Source organism: Podarcis melisellensis, assembly GCF_964234715.1.
Source record: "Podarcis melisellensis genome assembly, chromosome: 16".
Classification (NCBI taxonomy): domain Eukaryota; kingdom Metazoa; phylum Chordata; class Lepidosauria; order Squamata; family Lacertidae; genus Podarcis; species Podarcis melisellensis.
Window position 1 is genome coordinate 39,942,968 of NC_138533.1, and position 21,337 is coordinate 39,964,304.

At 45.6% G+C, this 21,337-nt stretch overlaps 2 protein-coding genes across 3 annotated transcripts; one reads left to right on the forward strand and one right to left on the reverse strand.

Annotated features, from left to right (window-relative positions):
* Positions 1 to 775: 775 nt before the first annotated feature.
* VPS33A (VPS33A core subunit of CORVET and HOPS complexes) lies at positions 776 to 15,531 on the reverse strand. Of its 2 annotated transcripts, none has more exons than XM_081892902.1 (13): positions 15,394 to 15,531; positions 12,952 to 13,017; positions 12,552 to 12,679; positions 12,154 to 12,343; positions 10,591 to 10,707; positions 9,964 to 10,138; positions 8,101 to 8,294; positions 6,058 to 6,184; positions 5,788 to 5,855; positions 5,260 to 5,397; positions 2,902 to 3,039; positions 2,627 to 2,795; positions 776 to 2,106 (listed from the first exon to the last, which is right to left on the reverse strand). In XM_081892902.1, exons 1-13 carry the CDS (start codon positions 15,493 to 15,495, stop codon positions 1,913 to 1,915), a joined length of 1,806 nt encoding a protein of 601 aa, XP_081749028.1. In that variant the 5' UTR covers positions 15,496 to 15,531; the 3' UTR covers positions 776 to 1,912. The 2 variants fall into 2 exon arrangements, with proteins under 2 accessions (XP_081749028.1, XP_081749029.1); XM_081892903.1 differs by lacking the exon at positions 15,394 to 15,531 and adding an exon at positions 14,610 to 14,998.
* A 1,696-nt stretch (positions 15,532 to 17,227) lies between these two features.
* Positions 17,228 to 21,011, forward strand: LOC309359364 (uncharacterized protein). Its single transcript, XM_081892926.1, has 10 exons — positions 17,228 to 17,396; positions 17,830 to 18,616; positions 18,733 to 18,765; positions 18,900 to 19,016; positions 19,165 to 19,244; positions 19,371 to 19,476; positions 19,583 to 19,666; positions 19,891 to 19,993; positions 20,316 to 20,367; positions 20,645 to 21,011. Exons 6-8 carry the CDS (start codon positions 19,375 to 19,377, stop codon positions 19,936 to 19,938), a joined length of 234 nt encoding a protein of 77 aa, XP_081749052.1. The 5' UTR covers positions 17,228 to 17,396; positions 17,830 to 18,616; positions 18,733 to 18,765; positions 18,900 to 19,016; positions 19,165 to 19,244; positions 19,371 to 19,374; the 3' UTR covers positions 19,939 to 19,993; positions 20,316 to 20,367; positions 20,645 to 21,011.
* Positions 21,012 to 21,337: the final 326 nt, after the last annotated feature.

The window sequence follows — 21,337 nt, forward strand, 5'->3', positions numbered from 1 at the left end:
CATACAAAAATTGAGTTGATGGAACAGTGCTACAACACTGGATTTGCTTTGTGAGAATGCTTCTCCCTCTGGAATACCCAAGAGAATGTGCTAGAACTTGACATGCAACACAACTTAAAAGTTAAGAGCGAGCAAGTCTCCAGGAGCAATGACTGAGAAAAGCACCTGGGTGTTCAGGTGAACTATCAGGAGAAAGGCGAATCCATCAATTGTGGCTTTTCTCAGTTCTCATTTTTCCCATCTTCAGTTTTCTACATTTCACAATCAGTTTGAGGATTTTAAAAAAGTGTTTATGACATTTCGTCAGCATTTAGTGCAAATTCTTCTTAATATAATTTTTTTGTATGCAATTTTGAGTAATATACACATTTTTGCAAAGCAGTGTCCCCTAATTTAATGCAGTTTTTGTATGTTATTTTCACTAATATATGCATTTGATACACATTTTCCACCAGTACATTTTTTTTTTTTTGGTACACATTACTTGGGCTGGAGAAGTGCAAATTTCAAAGGTTGGTTATGTTTCAGTAGGTGTGAATTACGTTGATTTGCCTTTAAATACAAACTGAATCAAATTTCTCCACTATCCCGTAATTGTCAGAGACAAAAGTCATGACCCATCATTGTCCCTCCACAACCCAAGACGTGCAAAAGTTCCTACATGTTCCACCATCTCTCTGTGTATCTTTACCAAGATTAAACAAGTCTGACCACAACACTCTGCAACAGCAGTGCCCTGAAATTTAAATATCCGAGATGACTTTGTCTGGAGAACTTATTTCGATGAATAATAAAGACAATTTAATACTTATTTGTATGTCTAATACAACATATACACACAACGGAAAACCGTTGGAACTGCATCTTTATAATCAACATTTGTCTCCTTGAATTTACACATGTAGAACTCCAGCACCCTCAAAAAGGTATCAGCATTAATCTGGCCACTGCTGTCTTCAGAGAGAACCAGTAAAAACTGGAGGCACACCAAAATGATCCCGGATCTTTTTGCAATCCCCACCCATTACATTCACTGTATAGGTTACAAACATACTTAATGTAAAGCTTTTAAGTAAGTTTTTAAGGAAAAGCTGACAGAGATCTAGATACATTTACAGCACACAAGAAAAACTGAGAACTCCCTCGTTTCTGCAGAGAATTGTAGGAGAGGGGGGAATCAGATTTTGTTGCTGTATGTCTCAGGATGTGTGGAAAGAAAAGCATGGGTTGAGCGAATGGAGGTGTTACCAACAGCATCATATAAATGGTCGAGACCAAAGAACTGAAGCCATTTGTAAACTTACATATTCAGGGTTTTAGAACATGCTTTCAATAGGACTTGCAGAATGGTGGCCTAAGAGGAGACATAGCCATGTACAGGTCTACAAACGTTATACAACATCGCTTGCCGAGAAAGTTTAAGAATGGCATTAAGAGGCAGAACTCAAAAAATAAAGTGACAGTACAAAGGATGGAGGGGGTGAAGTGAAGTATCAGGGAAATCTTCCTGAGAGATGTATGGAATTGTGGAATATGTTAATTCCCAAAGAGATGCTTAGAAACGGCAATAAACAGATAGATAGATAACCTGGGAATAATGATAGTGGATGCACTGCAGGGCCCAGTCAAAGCACAGGCCACATTATTTAAGTTTCCTCCCAAGCTTATTTTTCAGAAAGCAATGTAAGGAACCATCTTCAAGGCATTTCATTTCTTTTATCGTTCCCTCTTTCAGAGAGGCATCAGCCTCTTGCAAAGTTATGGACAGAGTCTGCAAGAACACCACGCTTTCTGCCCTGTATCCAGCAGCAAGGCCAGCTTCCATTCGCACTGCCAGGATACCTCTTCTCTGCTTCTTATCATTACACCCATCAAGTTATGGTGTCTCTTGATCGTTGTGCAGATTCTCGTTCTAAAAGGGCGGAGGCTCCAACTTCTCCATTAGAGATTTGATCCAGCTTGTTCCATTGATGAGTTTAGTTGTTGCAATGACATATTCTGTGCCCCCATCTTCCATTTGAGACAGAAAGCGGAGAGCTGCAATTTCAGCATACGTCACTCCACCCAGGAAAAATACCAGAGTGACTCTGTTTTCTCCATGCTGACCTGGATTGTTTACAAGGTAGAGAGTGGAAAACTGACTTTGAATTTATTTTTTATGCCACACAACACCTACCCAGCCCTCACTTCCCCAAGCTTGGTTTTAGATTGTTTATTTGACAAGAAGGTTTCTATGCTGCAGTTTGGAAGAGGGAAGCTAACCTAGGGAGATTGAAGCAACAGCGACTAAATATGCAACATTTATCACTCAGATACAAGGCCCAGCCCATTGGGAATGCCTACACTGCATTGAAATCAGTGGGAGTTGTGGGAGGCTGAACCCATGCATCTGATCCAGGGCTCCATATATGAGCTGCAACATGCAAGAAGAGTGGTTGAAATTGCATGGCCATTTTTTTAAAAAGTCCATACAAACTTGCACCCTCTAGGAACAAGGGAGCCTTTGTTTGCACTGGAGCTCCAGTGTTAAGAAGAAGCCACTGTACTGCGGGCGAAGCTGCAGTTGTCATTAGCAAGCCTTTAAGCACACTATTACAACACAAATTGTGTGTCCAAAGATACCTACGTTTTTTTTGAAGCCCTGTTGGCAATTGCTGCCTCTCTTCAAAGTGTGGTCCTGGAAGCATCTTTAACACTTCTTCTATGCTTCGCCACCCTGGACGGGCAAGCAATTGTGCCAGGCGCACACTTAGAGGAGCATAGCCACTGTATACATAAGAGATGTCGTTGGGATTCTGCAGGAAGGATGGAAGGAAGTGGGATCAATGAAGAGCAGCTTCTCACCACAGTGCATTTCATAATTTTTTTAGCAATGCTGTAACTGTGTGATGAAGCACTTACCTGTTCATTGACATCATCCATCCACAGACGCAGAGTTTTCCGAATTGTTGGGTAGTTGTTTCTACTGGTTAACTGGGTCTTCAAGAGTCCAGCCTTTTCTAGATTATTTAAAGTCAGTATATGTTCATAGCCATAAGTCTGTAACAAGAACATGTGTTGTCAGGGGTACCAACTTGAATAAAATATTGTGAGGGCCCAGGTAAGTCCTGTCAATCACATGACACAGTGCACACACACCATGTGAATAGCAGTGCCCATCAACTTTGGAGGGCCCACCTCTTCAAATATTTTTTTGGGGGGGAGCCCTCATAGCCTCTAGGAGTTGGCTCCTATGTGTGCTGCTTAGTATTGGTTGTATTGGTGGACTGGTAAACTTGTTCGGATGCCTGATTATTGTTTTCCAAAGCAACCGCTCTATTTCAAACTTAAAAATGGAAAGCGTAATGCTGGTGGTCAACAAAATAAGTTTAAAGACTCTCTCAAGGCAAATATTTAAAAATGCCGTATAAACCCTGACAACTGGAAACACTGGCCTGAAAGCACTCCAGTTGGATAACAGACTTTACCAAAGATGTCATGGGCTTTGAAGACACTCAAACTCAGGACAAAAGGGAGAAATGTGCTAAGAGGAAGGAACCCTCACCGTGATCAACTCTTGCCCAGAAACCTATGTCCTCACATGGAAGGACGTGTGGAGCCAGAATTGGTCTCCACAGTCACCTACGGACTCACTTTTAAGACCGTGTACGAGGGCTCGCCAAAGAAGAAGAAGGTATTGTAATTTTCTTTTTTTAGAAAAATGTTCTTTTTAAATTTATATTTTATGAATTTTCAGTTACAAATGAATTAGATATTAAAAAGAAGAAAAGAAAGAGTATAAACAATAACAAGTTGCGAGGACTAAGACATCACACACTAAAAGGGAAAAGTATTACAGATGCTATCCCAGTTGTACAGTTGAAAGTACTTGTCATTCCACTATGTTCAGTGTGATGCTTGGGGGGGGGGGTGGAAGTCATGAGGGTGGTAGCAGTTACAAGTTATAGGTCTATCTTACTATTTAATAAAACACAGAAAAGGAACTGAGGCAAGTAGAGAATAGAGGAAGGGGGTGGTACTGAAAAGCATTGGGGGGAGTGTCAATGATACTATACCATATTGTATTTTATATAATATGTATGGATTGTCATTTGACCTGCTTAAGAGATGCACAGTCTATCTGCAAGAAAGCAAAGTGAGGTTGTTCAAAACCATGGACTGATTTAGCATTACCAGTCTTGGGTTCATTGACAGTATAATCATGTGTACAGTTGTACAGTACTTTGGAAGTCAGAATCCATTCCGGAAGTCTGTTTGACTTCCAAAACGTTCAAAAACCAAATTGTGGCCTCTGATTGGCTGCAGAAGCCTGTCGGATGTTCAGGTTCCAAAAGAATGTTCGCAAACTGGAACAATCACTTCTGGATTTGTGGCATTCGGGAGTCAAAACGTCCGAGTTCCAGGGCATTCGGGATCCAAGGTACGACTGTATGTTGTAGGAGCCAATGTGATCAAAGGGAATTCCTCCAAGGTAAGTCTACATAGTGCTGTAGCCCAAGATTTCAATCAATAAACCATTTGATTTAAAGCTAAGAGCACAGTGAAAAGTAAAAACAGGAGCTGAGCAAGTCTAGATTGAACCAAGATAGATAGCTATAGATTGGGCCAAAACAACATTTCTTGATATTTTTAAGAAGTTTTTCTTCTGTGCCACCCAATCCTGCAGAGGTAACATTCAATTTAAAAATGCAATGCCCTCATCTGCATGTAACAGTAAGTCATGGGTCAATGGCAATGTCAGGATCGAGCAGTGTACACAGTCCCAAAAAGTTCTTGCTTTGCTCCTTCCTCGGTGTGAGCCATGAAGCCTTAAGTTATCATTATGTCTGAACCCGGAATTGTGGTTTGTTTCTCCTGAATAAACAACGAACATGAAGCCACTGTTCCTGCTTTTGCAACCATGGTTTATACAAAAGGAAAAAACCACAACCATGGTTCATATATTGATAAGTCAAGGTTGCCTGGCTTGTTGCTCTCACTTGCTCCAGGGGAGGAAAAGGGCAGCATGAACTAGCAGACTGCAAAATCTCAATAAACTATTAACCATGTTTGTTTCTCTTTTTAATTATTATCCTTTAAAAAAATGCTTTGCAAATACAAAATATACCCTATCAATAGAATATAAATGCATCAACCTTGACATTAGGTTTTAATTACTGAAATGAGTTAACCAGCAGCTGGCCCGATGACTTGAGTTTCCCCACTAAACAATCGTGCATAAAGTTCTCCCAAGAGTGATCTATATTTGATTTGGCTAACCTGGAGAATCTCTCTCTTATAATGATCCAGGACCTTCTGTTTCAGTCCGCTGTTGCACACTGACTGCAGACAAACAAGTCTTAAAATCTTGATCAGGGGATGCTTTTGGGCAATACAGTCTTCAATGTAGTTGTTGACCTAAACAGAAAAATCAAACCAACAAAACTACACCAACTTTTGAAATGGTAGCGAAACAAAATGTTTAGCTCTTATTCGTAGGGATGTAAAAGTGGACATGGAACCTTCTCCATCACAGTGTCAAGAACAATTTGCATCAAAGTGAAACCAGCCACAAAACAGGATGCAATTTTTGGTGAGCAGTTTTTCTTCATCAATAAGAGTGGTTGCAATCTGGGGCAGAAGGACTGCAGCTGCAGTTGAGGACGTTGGACCAAGGAAGTTTAGCTTCCAGAAGATTCAGTGGAACAGAAACAGGTTCCATTTAGCAAAAACGACACCCACCATTATTCCAAGAGATACTAGATAACAATGGGGGGGGGGGACTATTTTAAGAGCATTTTCACCTACCTTATCAGTGTCTATTCCTGACATAAACTCTTGTTCCACTGTTAAGTTATCAAAGAAGTCTTCTGATGCTTAAATAAATAATAAAAAAACAGTAAATGAACACGCTGCATTTGAAAATAGTTTTCAGTCAAGAACAGTGCTGATATCTGGCCACTGGCAGCTTATCCACAGGGAATTTATTAAAGCTATAGCTGGAATATTCTGCAAGCCACCTTGAGTCCCATCTGGGGGAAAGGCAGTGAGTGAGTGAATGAATAAGTAAAAACTCACTAGTGATATCTTTGATGAGTTCCGCAATAGAAGTGTGGTTAGCTAAAGAGCTTCTTGCTGCTTGCATGTGCGGCAGCTGTGAGACAAACTGTTTGATCTCTCCAACAGTTTTAGCATGGTGTCTTTCCTAGGAAAACAGACCCAGCAGATAACAGTTTAGAGTCAATCCCCAAGAGAACATGGAAATCTTATGTGTCTCCTTTACAATGTTCACTATTTTCAGTTAAGGAAAAAAATAGTTACGCAGCTGATGAGAGAATACCCAGTTCCCCATCCAATAATCTTTCTTTGTTGCATAATCAGTTTTGCAGTGTAAAACTGCTAAATGAATGGCAAGCTCTGGCAGCATGAGCAATTTCCTATCTAACCATTTCTAACTAACTGGCATTTTTTCATGCATGTTGCAGTTTTACACATCATAAAAACATTCTTCCTTTTCTAACACCAAAAAAGCCTGTGGGGCAGTGGAAACTGTGCTGAATCAGGAGCTGCCTGGGGTGAGTGTGACCCAGCAGAGTAAAACTCTTCTCTAACCTAATGAACTTCAAATATGAAACCAGCAGGAGACATTGTAATTCACACCGAGCTCATGACAGAGTGGAAAGAAAATCTCTATTTAAGTCCAAGATGCGCCCCTGCCAAATTACTAGAACACACGTGCCTTCTTTAATGACCACCATGCACTCTCATGGTTACAAATTGTCCCTTTGTTTGCACGTTTACATTTTACGTTTATTTTGTTTCTAAATTTTGCTTTTTGATTTTGAGAACCCTGATTGAAAAGCAGGTTATAAATGATCCAAATAAAGAAATTGGTCCAACATAATGAAGTGAGAAATTATCTGAGTCCATAAGGATGTTTCCTGAAGAGACGTAAATCTTGTTATCTCAGTAACGATGAAAAGCACAGAGCTTAACTCTAAGGACTAGATTGCCAGAGGTGTCCAATGACCTATTAATAAGGACAATCCAGATGTATGTATTCCACTTCCAGTTTCTATCAGACCAACAAGAAAGATCTACACATCCAAACACATTTATTGAAAAGTGGAATTTGGTTGAAGTGTAAACTATATGAATGGCAAGCCCAGGCAGGAAGATAATAATGAATATGCCATTAACAAGCCTTTTGCTACCCACAAGCTGCTGTTTCATTATCACCTATTATATCTGACAACCTTGCACTCTCTCTTGTTCTTCCAACATAAAAGTGCCAATTATAGCACTCAATTTTAAATGGTTCCTCTTTCAATAGGCAAGTGCAGCTGGTCTGGCCTTCTAAAGGAGCAGAAAGAAATGCAGAAAATATGACCAGATTACACAGCTCAGAACTCAAGGCATCTATGCTTTTATGTACTATCATACTAGGCCAGGCATGATGGAATTTCCTGAAACTGCACAACATGGAAGCACACACATTTGTGACTGCAAGGACAAAGCTGCTTGCCCAAATTATTATATGGCTACACCATCCCATGAGATATGTGACATCAAGAAGATACATCTGATTCCAACATGCCGTAGGAAAGTCCACATGTATGCCTTAGTAGTATGGAATTGGGGTAGGATTCAGTTCCCTAAGAATCTCAGCTTTCATTAATATACAAGCAAGTTTCCATGTCTTATGACTGTAATGACATGTTCAAAAGTGTGCTTTCTGAATTCTCAGAAGCTAATGGGGAGGGTTTCAGTGTCTTCCATAACTTATTGTCTCTCTTCATAAGCAGTAAAACTAGAAGGGTACAAAATGTGGAAGTATAGATTGCGTAGATCTATATACTTATATGCATAACACATATATGTGCTGATTCAGGTTCTTCTTCTTGGTGCGGGGTTTGGATTGCATAGGCACAAATTTTCATTGTTTTTACAGAACACACAGCCTTGATCAAGACTAGTGCTGAAGCAAAAGTGCAGAACTGACTACTGATTTGACCAGCATCCTGCAACTGCAAGGTGTATATGGAACACTTCTGAGGCTGAATGGACAAGCCAGTTGAATCTGGACTCATCTGTGGGGATAAGATAACACAGGTCGATTACCTCAAATGCGGCTGAGATTATTTTGGCTCTCTTGCTCAGCACAGAGCCCACAGCATTGAAATTCTTGTCCCGGATCTCTGCATAAAGCTCCTCAGCAGAATTCAGCTGCAGCTTCTTGGGCTCTGTGGGGAGATCCTTGCCACCCTCCCCCTGCTTCTTGGGGGCAAACTTTTCTGGAGGGAGTTTCACGTAAGCTGCCAAAATACAAGCCAAAGAAAACAGAGCTGACTTGGCTTTCCAACACACAGAGGAATAAACACTGGGAAATAAGGAAACTGAGCTGTCACTTGGCAAGTGCCAAGCTGGCTCTTGAGGGGCACCAGTTTTCATTTTTCCCAACTGAAACTGATCCAGGAGAAGCATCTTATTTCCCCTCTTCTCCTCTGCTGCCCACTTGTGGAACACTTTCCATACCAGATAATACCACTGGACAAAAGAGCAAAATACTTTCCCATTAAGTCAGGTGAAATAAATGAGAGTTACTAAACTGCTGTTAGAAAACTTGGTGGGATGGGGGCCCTGTGGCCCTCCAGGTGCTTTTGGACCATCCCGGTTGGGGCAGTCCAACAACAGCTGGAGAGCCACAGGTTCTGCAATAGACAAGATGAGGAGAACTGGGGTCATTCTCTCATCTCCAGTGTCTCTAAAATGCTGCTTAAGGGCACGAGAGGGGGAGACCCTGAAAAATCCTCAAGAAAGAAAGAAAGAAAGAAAGAAAGAAAGAAAGAAAGAAAGAAAGAAAGAAAGAAAGAAAGAAAGAAAGAAAGAAAAGCAGAAGACCTACAAGGAAGAGGAGTAGCCTGCCTTGGCTGGGGGAAAAGAAAGGGGACAATGACAACGAAAGACCAATTGGCATATCATGAGGAAGCTGAGAAAAAACCTGTTACTGGCCACAGACATGTGATCTGATGGTGAATTTGGGGTGACCCAATGCAAAAATCCTGAGAATCCCTGTGGATCCATGCTTTGTAACCACGTTTTTGCACCATTGCAGCCCCAGGCAACAGTGGGTGCGTGATTTTGGGGGGGGCAGGCTGCAGCCATGGACATGCTATGTGCTCTAATGGTGAATTTGGGCTGACCCAATGCAAAGATCCTGAGGATCCATGTGGATCCATGCTTTGTAACCACGTTTTTGCACCATTGCAGCCCTGTTTTTGCATCAGATCATTGCTATGTGATCTGATGGTGAATTTGGGGTGACCGAATGCAAAGATCCTGAGGATCCATGTGGATCCGTGTGCTTTGTAACCACGTTTTAAGTGGGGAGGGAAGGAAAAATATAGAAGGGACAAGGAGCACGAGAGGGGTGTGCGGAGAAGCAGCTGGCTAAGAATGCAGGAGAGGGGTTTAAAGGGGAGGGGAAAGGAAGGCAAAAGTCCACCCACCCACTCAAGCCAGCCCTCTCTCTCTCTCTCATCTGCATGTTTTCCGCTGCCTGCCGAGTCCCCAGACGCAGCAGCAGCAGCGGAGCACGGACGCTCTGCTTTCCTCTCTGCTTGCCTGGAGGGGAGGGGATTTCACTGCTCTTTGTTCCGTCTGAGCAAACAGCAACCGAAACAGAACAGGGTGGGCAGTAAGACCCTGAGGCAGAATGCAGGAAAGCAGCAGCCTCCTCTCCTCCGTGACGGCGCAATATGATTTTTGCCTGATTTTTACCATGCACTTGGGACAAACGGCTCCAGGGACCACACATTCGCTCAATAACACACAGAGACATTTCCCCTTACTTTTTAGGAGAAAAAATCTGCGTGTTATAGAGGGAAAAATACAGTATGTACTGGTCTAAGACAGGGTCTTTTTCCATCTGAGAACCAATTACTCAGAAATTTTGTTACATCCAGGTCACAGCTGCTAACTTACTATTCTGAATTCCGTATATCTCATCAATAAGCCCCTCATAGGTCAGCTGTGTGGCCAGAGGTGACATCAAGTCTATGTTGCGGTCAAGCAGCAAGAGGGTATCAAAGACTGGGAAGATTGGATTCTGGCTCCCAGAAAACTCCCGCTTCATCCTGATCATCATATTTGCCACGTGCTGAAGAAAGAAGCGTTTGGAAGATTATGACTCAGGCTACAAGCAGCAAGTAACACATCAAACATTGCAGACATCTTTGAATATGCACTTCTCACTTCCTGCGGTGGTGAGGCAATCTCTAGATTGGTGTTCTGTCATCCCCTTTGTGCAAGAGACAGACCCAGACTGACTGCTGCTCCTCAACCTCCAAGGACAGGGGCAGAATAACCAAAATCTGCAGCCTCATCTTCTTCATGTCTCTCATATACACCTCATACACCCACACACCCATTCACTATAACACAGAGTGTGTGGATTCATTAGACATTAAAGACCACATGCCTCTTTATATATAAGCAGGGTTAAGAAAAGAAAGAAAAAAGTAGAGCAATTCCAAAGCGATTGTTGTTCATACAAAGAGGCATTCACACAGTGAAATGGCAGACAAGGGAGGCGTTCTAGATCATATTTACCCTTGCGCATTCCCCTTTCCCAAAGATCTGTGGGATTGTTCCATAAAGTGCCTGGAGTGTCATGAGCCCCTTTGCTGCGTGATAGAGGCTGGTCTGGTCATTTTCTAAGTAACACTCCTATATTTTAAAAAAAGACAAAGAAAGCATGATAAGAAACTTAGGATGCAGGTGGTATCCTCAGCTTACAGCAATAAGCTGAAAATAAAAAGGCATCCTATAAACACTGTACTTTAAATAAACAGGATCAGAAAACTGGCACAGATGACAAAGTGCTTCCTTGTGCTAATGGGTGTGTGTGTCAAACGGAATTTATTCTGCTGGCTCTCCTAGCTCCACAGAAGACCTTCATTCAGTGATCACAAGAAATGAACACACACGTATTAAGGACAGTTAAGGACAGGGATACTCTTTCTCCCCTCCCTTACTGGCAGTGTGGGTCCTGCTGCCAAAATTGTCACACTCACTTCTGTAGGCTGAGACTAGGTAGGGACAAGGTGCGTAAGCTAAGTAGTTGCTGCCTGCTTAAATTGTAATTTTACTGTCTGAAACAGCATTTATATATTCTCTCAATTTCATTTCATATAATAAAGCAAGCTTTCTTTGTCAATGTCTCTCAATAATCTTACTGTAAAGCCATCTGTTTGCCTCTAAGAATTACTGGGTTGCCCATCTGGCAGTTAACAGGTCTTTAGGAACACCAGCCCCAAACAAAAAGTATCAGGTGTCAGTTTTATTTAGGCAGGAATGGAGGCAAACAAATGTTCATAAACAGACACACATCATGATGCTAGCAAAAGATCCAAATCTTCTTTGACAGTGTGTGTATGAATACATGGGAGTAGTGGACACGCATGTGAGTTCAGACACATACTGTAACACCCCCAAGGTGGTAAAATTAGCTGTAATTGATTACTATATACTGTACTATATATATTGGCCAGCTTCCTTTTAAAAACCTCCAAGCAGAAGGCAGCCACCAGCTAATTAATCGTCAATGTCGAAGAGGGTTTCCATAGTATTTGTCATATTAAAATATACATACCCCACTTTTAAATCAATTTTTTCAAATCAGTTTATATAAAAAAACAGTATGACCAAAAAAACACTTAACACACCTTAACAGAGCAGCACTAAAATCAGTTGAAGGCCTAGGTGAAATTTTCACCTATGGCTCTAGGAAGATCAACCAATAATCAACACTCAGAAGGCAGCTCTCTTCCTGGTTACCAAAACTCAAGAGAAGGGCCTCTGAAACAGTTCTTAATGCGTGGGAAGAAGGAAGTGACCCTCTTAATATGAAACCTAGATCTGTTTCCTTGCAGTTGAAGCTCATGACCTTGACGTACAACACAGAGAACAGTTGCTTTCCTTATAGCACTGAGGTGGTGGGGTATGCAGAAGATCTGGTTCCAGTCTAGACCTCAAGTCAGTAGGAAGCCAAAGCCACTGCCAACTAATGACTCCTATGACTGAGCATTGGGGTGCCAAGTGGGGGCTATCAGCAGCCAGTTTAGAAATATACCCCACACTGTGCTACCCTATGCAAAGAAACCCAATACTGACTTTGAAGGCGCTTTCAGACTCCATGGATAATAGGTCTCCATCAAATGGAATGAGGTCCAGGCTGTACTCCTCTCTGTGAATGAAGGAGCCCAGAACTCCTTGATCCTTCAGTCGCTGCTCACACAGCAAGCTGCGGCGTGGCACAAACAGGATGTGGAAATCCCTCTGTGGACAACGGACTCTGTCTTCACTAGAAAGGAGACAAGGAGATACCTTAAGAAATACAGAAACTACCAGTTAAAGTGAGAAGTTGGCCTTCAATATTCTGAACCAAGTTCATAAGTGATGTCACCTGAGTTCAGGTGTAACTTTTCAGTCAAGGAAAACAAGTAAGGTAACCATGAAGTTTCTACTCAGACTGCAGAAAGCAAAAAGGTAGGTCTGGAGAGCTACTCTACCTGAGCACATTTTCAGCAATTATGTCCATGAGTTCTAGCCTTGGTCTGACAAAGAAAATAATATTCTTGACATCTGCAGGTGGGAGGCGGCCTGGTTTGAGAGTGAACATTTTCTCCACCTCATGTTCCTGGAAGGAGACAAAAGTAATAATAATGTGCAATCTTATTTTAGTCTTTAGAAGTTTATATATATGAGAAAAGAATGGATTTATGGTCAACTCACTACTGGGAGCATCTATCCTTGTGTTTTGTAAACTTGGTGTTTAGGTGGAATAACTACTCACCTAGGACACCAAAAACATTTTCTTCACACCTACTGGATAAAACTCTCAATAGGAAAACACACTTTTTATGGCAAAAATCAGACTTAATATTTTTTTAAAATCTTGCCCAATCCTACCTTTAGAAGTGAATATTGTGCAATCAGCCCAAATGGACCTGTAAGATACTCATCCCACACAATGGCCTATGAAGAGGAAAGCAAAGAATCAGCTGACATTTCAAGCTACATCCAATATACAGAAGTGAGTGGGGTAGAGGGAAAGTCTCTGACAATTCTATGCAGAGAAACTTCATTATTTGTATTTCTAGACTGCCGTTCATCTACACCTCTGAACCTAGGCTCCTGCTTCATTTCTCCCTTGAAGGTAAGCTACAGAACAGGAGCTGCCAAACTGTGATCCACAGTTCATTCAGGAGGTCCATGACACCCATCACATTGAAATATCCATTTTGATCTTTAATTATGTTTTTCACATCAATATTCACATTGATCTTAATTGTATTTTTAATACAGTGTAATACAATAAGAAACAAAAGGTAATACAATTTTGAATTCCATATATAATATCTAGCCCAGTGCATTCGAATTGCTAAACAGACAGAAAAATCATTTAAGACAGACAGCAATTTTCAGGTGATTGGGGTTTTGTTTGCTTTTTTACGATTGCCCAAGAACAAACCTTTGCTATAGCTTATGGTTTGTCAAAATAAACTATAGGCTCAGGTTCAGACAAAGCGCTAAGCCAAATCATGGCTTAGCTCACAGCACTGAAGCAGAGGATGGAAGAGCAAAGTAGCTGCTATCTTCTCCCTGGAAACCTGCTGGTTTGGTTGTGCCAAGTCATGGTTTGGCTTAGTGTTATGTGCAAACCCCATCATCACTGCGTGGGCATGTATGAAAACATTAAGCAGTAGATTCTGAAAGTACATCTGAAAGATCATGCTCTTCCCAGGGAGGTTCAGCTAGTGCCTTCATGATACACCTTTAGGCACCAGGCAAAAATGTTCGTCTTTAACCAGGCCTTTGACTAAGTGACATCCTGTTAGTTAAAATGCCCTTTAAGTGTGTTGTGGAAGAGGAATTATTGGGTTGTCTTTGTTCTTATTTTTAATATGTATTTTGTGTTTTTTATATTGTAGCTTTATGTTGTGAAGCACCCTGAGATCTACAGGTACAGGGTGCAATAATTTTTTAATAATAATAATAATACTAAAATAGCTACACAAAGCACATTACAGTGGTACCTCGGGTTAAGTACGTAATTTGTTCCGGAGGTCCGTTCTTAACCTGAAACTGTTCTTAACCTGAAGCACCACTTTAGCTAATGGGGCCTCCTGCTGCACCGCCGGAGAACGATTTCTGTTCTCATCCTGAAGCAAAGTTCTTAACCCGAGGTACTATTTCTGGGTTAGCGGAGTCTGTAACCTGAAGCGTCTGTAACCAGAGGTACCACTGTATAAAGCTATTCTTGGTCATCTCACCCCTTGCTTTTTCCTGTAAGACCAATTACAGTCATTAACAGTCGTCAACAGGTTTACCTATCAGGCAATGACCCATCTCCCACCCCCCTTCTGAGTAATCCCCCTCCCCTCCCTCTCACTATATATATATAAAGGTCTGGTGACTTCTGTTTCAGTGTATCTGAAGAAGTGTGCAAGCACACAAAAGCTCATACCAAGAACAAACTTAGTTGGTCTCCAAGGTGCTATTGGACAATTTTATTATTACTGTATTTTTATATATTTCTACTGCGTCAGACCAACATGGCAACCTACCTGAATCTATAACCTTAGTAGAGTAAGCTTCATTGAGGTCTTAAGGCCCTGTGAGAAGGCTAGTGCATGTCTGTATGTATGCACCATTTTACAGCCGAATTCTGTGCATGTTTTTTAAGAAATAAAGCTAACTAGGCTCATTAGAATTTACCGACAGTGGTATTTTTAGACCCCAGATGTAGTGGTTTTACCGGGGGGGGGGGGGCTTTAAAACGGTAATTTTAAATTTTTTCATAAATGTTTTCAGCATTAGGGCAACAGAAATAAAGCCCATTTTAGTGACAATTTAAGTGAATTTAAAATGCAAAACGGTGTGTGCTCGGAATATTTCTTTTTAATTGAGAAGCCTTTTGTTTTTTGATCTAACTTCTCGGGAAGGTGGAGGCAGCTTCAAGGCCTGGGCCGGGGGGGGCGAGGGAGGGAGAGGCCCGATGTGGGATTCCCAAGCCCAGAGGCCGCAGCAGCCTCGCTCCCGAAGGGTTCCCGGGGGGAAAAGAGCCCCGAGCCCAGCCCGGGAGAAGCTCCGAGGGAGCCATTGCGCGCCGCCCCGGCCCCCCCCCCCGGCCCAAGCCGGGCTCCTCCTCTCGGCCCGCGGGTTTTGGGGTGCTGCCGACTAGCAGGCGCGCGCTTCGTTTGCCCTCCTTCCTTCGCAAAGGGCCTTTTGTGAGGCTCCCAGAGCAGGCCGAGGCCCCGCGCCTGGCAGCGGACTCCCGAGGAGAGGAAGGGGAAGAGCCAGGCGGAAAGGCCCGGCGGGGCGCGGCCTCCCTCCCCCCTCCCGGCCGACCTTGGATCCGGCGCACTTGTCGAGGAACTCGCGCAGCTCCTTGCGGCCGGCCTCCCGCAGCGCCATCAGGTTGACCCGGCCCGAGTTCAGGTGCGCCGCCATGGCCGCCCTCTCGCTCCGCCCGCCGCCGGCCCAGCGCCGCTCAGGTGGAGCCCGGACCGACGGGGAGGGACCACGGGGCCGCCGCCGCCTCCTCCGCCTCCTCCAGCCCGGCGCCGGCGCCTCCTCTTCTTCTTCTTGGACGATCCCGCGTAGCCGAGTAAGATTGTCTTCCGTGAACACGGTTTTAACACAGTAAGTGACCGTGGAGGCCAGTTACGGATCCCCCCCCCTCCTTCCACGGCGGGGACAGAGGTTTCCGGGCAGGAGTTCATCATGGTGAAGATTTGCCAAGCGCGCCTTCCTCTTAGGCGACATTTCCCCCCCTTCGCCGCATCCAGCAGTTGGTCCCTTACCTTTCCCGCCCCGACCTGGCCACAGTGATCCATGCGACGGTCACCTCCTGGCTTGACTACTGTAATTCGCTCTATGCGGGGCTGCCCTTAAAGCTGTCCCAGAAGCTCCAGCGGGTGCAGAATGCTGCAGCGAGGCTCCTCACGGGGTCTCTGCCATGGGAGCAGATTCACCCAGTGCTTTTCAAGCTGCATTGGCTCCCGGTGGAGTACAGGGTCAGATTTAAGGTGCTGCTTTTGACCTTTCAAGCCCTTCACAGCCTAGGACCCTCGTACCTACGGGACCGCCTCTCCTGGTATGCCCCACGGAGAGCCTCAAGGTCCATAAATAGCAACACCCTAGTGGTCCCGGACCTAAGGAAGTTAGATTGGCTTCAACCAGAGCCAGGGCCTTTTCAACTCTGCTCCGGCCTGGTGGAACTCTCTGCCTCATGAGACCAGGGCCCTGCAGGATCGGATTTCTCTCCGCAGGGCCTGTAAGACAGAGTTGTTCCGCCTGGCCTTTGGCTTGGAGCCACTTTGATTCCCTCCCCCTCTTTCTTTTTCCTTTTTCCTTTTCTCCTCCTGTGATGAGGCTACATCCTAATGTTTTAATGTTGTATCTTAATCTTTTAAATTGTATTTTAATCAACTTGTTTTTATTATTGGTTGTTAGCCGCCTTGAGCCCTGAGTCTTGGCTGGGGAGGGCGGGGTATAAATAAAAAAATAAATATTATTATTATTATTATTATTATTATTATTAGCACGTTTCTCCCTTGCGTCCTGAGTTTGAGTGTCTTCAAAGCCCATGACCCCTTTGGTCAAGGCTGTTCTCCAACTGGAGCTCTCACAGGCCAGTGTTTCCCAGTTGTCGGCATTTATACTCCATTTTTTAAGATTTGCCTTGAGACAGACTTTAAACCTCTTTTGTTGGCCACTAGCATTACACCTTCCATTTTTAAGTTTGGAATAGAGTCGTTGCTTTGGAAGACAATAATCAGGCATCCGAACCACATGACCAGTCCAACGAAGTTGGTGTTGAAGAATCATTGCTTCAGCACTGGTGATCTTTGCTTCTTCCAGTACACTGGCATTAGTTCGCCTCTCTTCCCAAGTGGTGTGTCACATTTTTTGGAGACACCATTGCTGGAATCTTTCAAGGAGTTGGAGATGGTGTTTATAAGTGGTGCATGTTTCACAAGCGTACAGCTGGGTTGGTAGTTCAAGAGCCTAGACTGAAACTTAAAAGACTAGTTTCAATGGACCAAGAATGGTTTTCATGGCTGGTTCTGACTTTCCCCTTTTCCCAGTAGGAATTCCTACTTGTAGAGCAGAGGCCACAGCTGCAGTGCCTGTGTGCTTTGTTCTGTTGTTGTGGTTGTTGTTGTTTAGTTGTTTAGTCGTGTCTGACTCTTCATGACCCCCTGGACCAGAGCACGCCAGGCATTCCTGTCTTCCACTGCCTCCCGCAGTTTGGTCAAACTCATGCTGGTAGCATCGAGAACACTGTCCAGCCATCTGGTCCTCTGTCGTCCCCTTCTCCTTGTGCCCTCAGTGATTTGTTCTAGAGGGTGCTGTAATGGTTCTAGGGGTTGCTCATGCGTAAATCGGCGCCACACCTGGCTGGGTTACCTGGGTGAACCCTTTCTGTCCGGACAGCCACTCACCTGTGGCTGTCTCAATCGCTGGCAGAATCCGTCAGTGGGCGTTTCTAGAACTTCTTCCAGCAAAGAAGCTCTTTGACGCCTAGTCGCTGCCTACTCTCCCTGCGTGGAAGCCTTCTGCGCAGGGAGGGTGTGGGCAGCGGAGGACCCGTGCTCTCCCCGCTGGTCTCCGGCGAGGAGTCATGGAGCCACCTCGCCGATTCCCCCATCTGCCCCCCTTCTCCACTGGTGCTACGCTGATTTCCTTCCCCAGAAGATGGGCTGCTTCTCTCCCTCCCAGGACGCTCTCCGGAATCCCTCTGGAGCTCTCCCTCTGGCTCTGATGGCAGATCCCTGACAGGTGCTGTTTCGTGGCACTCACTGGTTGCTATTGGACAGTTCTTTGGATAGTCTGAGCAGATTGGTTGAGCGAAAGGCTCAGGCCTTCATTAGGGCAAATGTTCTACCCTTATTTATGGGAGCCTTTGGAATAGAAAAAGGAAAGGACTGTCAGAATGTGTTTTGTGGGGAAATTTGCAGAAGTGAAGATGTTGATTTGGGGTACAGTCGGAGGGGGGTATGGTGCCTGCTGGAGGGGGAAACCCCCCGCCACCTTTTCCAAAACTTCCGGTAACAATGTTAAGAATGACCCAAAGCTCTCCCCTCTCCCTATTCATTTCATTTGCTTCATGAAATTTATACACTGCTTGACTGCATGAATGAGGGGGCCAGGCCCTCTGGGTCCTGGCATGGCCGTAGCTCTTGAACCCAGAGCGCTTGGGACCTCCTTTCTCTCTCTGCCAGCCCTTCATGCTCTGGGCTGCCTCTTTCAGGCTCTGATGATGCCCCTTCAGGTCACTGAACTGCAGAGAGATGGAAGGAATTGGTCGTGATGGGCAGACAAGGATTGATTAGGCTCCATATATGTATTTCTGTTCTGCAAATTCGGCAGTGGTTCACTGTTTTCTCCAGATCCCCTTCCTCACACACAAACACCCCCCCAAGAATTGGAGCGGCCGGCGTCTGAGTCGCTCTTTCCGCTCATCTCTTCTAGGATCAGGTGCTTAAGGCGCCTGTTCAGACGCTGCCACGTCTAATGCAACGTCTGGTGGCCCCCCAGCAAGACCCAGAGCAGCCTGTGGTGCCAGGTGAGCCAGTGGCCCTCCTTTTTTTGGACAGAGGAGGGCAGGAATGGGCATGGGGGGGCAACTAGTCCAAGGATGCAAAAGAGGACTCACCTCTTCCCCTGTCCTTCTGTTTGCAGTTCTGCTGCGGTTCCGCATCCCAGCCCCAGGGGGTGAGTATTGGAGAAAAGAAGAGCAAGGACTGGATCCCTCAGACCTGCCCCCCCTTTGCCCCCCACTCTGCACTCTCAGATGCGGAGAAGCCCTCCCCTCACGAGGAACTGACAGCCTGACTTTTGCATTTCAGCTGCTGGAGGATGAACAGCTCTACCTCCTGGGGGCCATCCAGAGCTGCCAGGCAGCTGAGCTCAGGGGTCTCCGATCCCTGAAGTGCTCCAAGCAGTAGACGGCCCAAGCCATTCTGGTGAGTGATGGGGGGTGTGGGGGGAAGGGGTTGTGCATCTGCGGAGAGGAGGACCCTGCCGGCTTAGGGCATGGGGTTGCCATTCCCCTGCAAAGCCAAGCCTGGTGTTTGGGGTCGGAGCTGATTTTCCTCCTCTGTTCTCTTCCAGGACATCTTGGGGCCCTTGGGGCACTTCAGGGGTCGCCCCCTGACCCTGGCCCTTGCCTTGGAGGCCCTCCTCCAGCTAAGGTGAGTGGGGTCTTTGGCGTGGATGGGGTTGTGGGTGGGGGTGGGGCAGAACTCCAGTGGGAAAGAGCAGGCGGGAGGGAGAAGGGGGCAGGGGAGACTCTAACCCTGTCCCTTTCATTTCTGCAGCACCATGAGGCCCAAATTCAGCTGCAATATGATCAGTGCCATCCTGCACAGGACGTTGGAGACCGTGTTGAATGGGGCCGAGGAGGAGGAAGAGGAGGAGAGAGAAGTATGTCCTTGGTTTTGACTTCCCTTCACAGGCTCTTTCTTCTTCTTTGTCACACACTTGCAGAATCCAACCCAGCATTCACACTCTCTTCTCTCTTTTCCCGCAGGAACTGAAGCGGCACTTCCGGCTCCTGCTGGGGAGTCTCCTTATGGAAGCCCCCAACCCTGGCACCCTCCTCCACCTTCTCAATGTAAGTGTCCCGATGGCATCAGGGGTGGTTTTATGGTTGTCCCCCCCATCCCTTACCCAATGGACTGCCCCATTTCTGGGGCCTCTTTGGCCCCCAATTTGGTCCAAGACCAAAGCTGGCAAACCCTCAGGGTCCAGAAGTGCCAGGGACTCCGTGGTGGGGGCAGTGGGGGCTGCTTTGGCCCAGACTGGCCCCTGACTCTGAGATGCTCTTTCCTCCTGCAGGACCTCCAAGGATATGCCCTGGGGAAAGTGGGGAGGCTCAAGAACTAGCGGCCAGCAGCATTTCCTTGCTGCTGGCGTTGCCCGGAAATACCCCAACCTCAGAGTAAGTACCTTGCCTTCTGCTATTCATTTCTTTGGGTAATTTCACCTCCCCCCCCCCCAAGATCACACCCCCAAGTGATCTTTAGCGCAGATGATGTGGGGTGTGTCCCTGGGGGCCAGGATGAGGCCAGAGGCTTTTCCTGCCCCCTTTCCTTCTGCTGCCCTTCCACCTCTGCCCAGGAGGCTGCAGGGCCCAGGACCCAGGGAGGTCCTCTGGAACAAGGGACTGGGCCCAAGACAGAGGAAGACCCGTCCTTCCAGACTTGCCACTGCTTCTGTGTTCTCTTGCTCCCATCTGACCCTGATTTTTCTTTCCTCTGCAGATGACAATAGTTCAGCCGGACCTGGCTTGCTTCTGCCTGAAGCCAAAAGAAGGTAAGCCACACTTTGGAGACAGCGACCTTTGACTAAAGGCCTGTGGGGAAATCTCATTTTCATTTTCATTCTGTTCTCATTCTCATTCTCTTCCATCCAGATGACATCATCATAGTGCAGACCTTGGGCTCCACTGGACACCCGAGAGAGGCCAACATCCAAATGCACTCAGCAGGTAAGACTTTCTCAAAAGCCCATCTGTAGTTAGAGATGCCCTGTTTCACCTGTGAGAGAAGCAGGCACTCCTGGCGACCTGCTTACCTTTTTTCTCTTGCAGGTGACAGAATGATGCCGGCAAGACCTCCTTCTCCATCTTTTTATGGCAGCAGAAGGGAAGCAGTGGCTGTGGGACCAGATCAGGTAGGGGAAAGCTGCCTTGTGGGGCCAGAGGCCAAGGGGTGGAACGGTGTCATGGACTGGTTGGGCACAGAGGAATGGTGGGAGGAAGCAGCTGGAGAAGCAGGAAGGGAAGACGTCTCAGAGCCCAGGTAGTGGAGGTAGTCAGAGGGAGAAGAGGCCGGGGAACCAGGGGAGGGAAGCCAATGGGTCTCAAACCCTCGGTGAGTGAGGGACTTTCCCCTGTGTCAGAAGACAGGCTCCGGCAGATGGAGCGGACAAGATCCAGAGAAAGCTGTTTGTGCACATTTTGTTCATTTGAGTGTTTGTTTTGCACCTTGGTTTCCTTCCTTGAAGCCTGCGTTGAGGATAGCCATTGTGGAGCATACCGTATTTTTTGCTCTATAACACGCACCTGACCATAACACGCACATCGTTTTTAGAGGAGGAAAACAAGGGAAAAAACATTCTGAATGAAACAGTGGATGTATCATTTTTGTGCTTCATGCTGTGGCCACAGACATGTGATCTGATGGTGAATTTGGGGTGACCCAATGCAAAAATCCTGAGAATCCCTGTGGATCCATGCTTTGTAACCACGTTTTTGTACCATTGCAGCCCCAGGCAACAGTGG

Excerpts from the sequence above, each read along its gene's own strand:
- VPS33A (XM_081892902.1), bottom strand. The coding sequence starts at position 15,495 with ATGGCGGCGCACCTGAACTCGGGCCGGGTCAACCTGATGGCGCTGCGG. Across the intron at positions 10,139-10,590 it reads GGAAAGGGGAATGCGCAAGG|CACGTGGCAAATATGATGAT; the intron begins GTAAATATGATC and ends TTCTTTCTTCAG. Across the intron at positions 5,856-6,057 it reads ACTCATCAAAGATATCACTA|CATCAGAAGACTTCTTTGAT; the intron begins GTGAGTTTTTAC and ends TATTTATTTAAG.
- LOC309359364 (XM_081892926.1), top strand. The coding sequence starts at position 19,375 with ATGAGGCCCAAATTCAGCTGCAATATGATCAGTGCCATCCTGCACAGG. Across the intron at positions 19,477-19,582 it reads AGGAAGAGGAGGAGAGAGAA|GAACTGAAGCGGCACTTCCG; the intron begins GTATGTCCTTGG and ends CTTTTCCCGCAG. Across the intron at positions 19,667-19,890 it reads CCCTCCTCCACCTTCTCAAT|GACCTCCAAGGATATGCCCT; the intron begins GTAAGTGTCCCG and ends TTCCTCCTGCAG.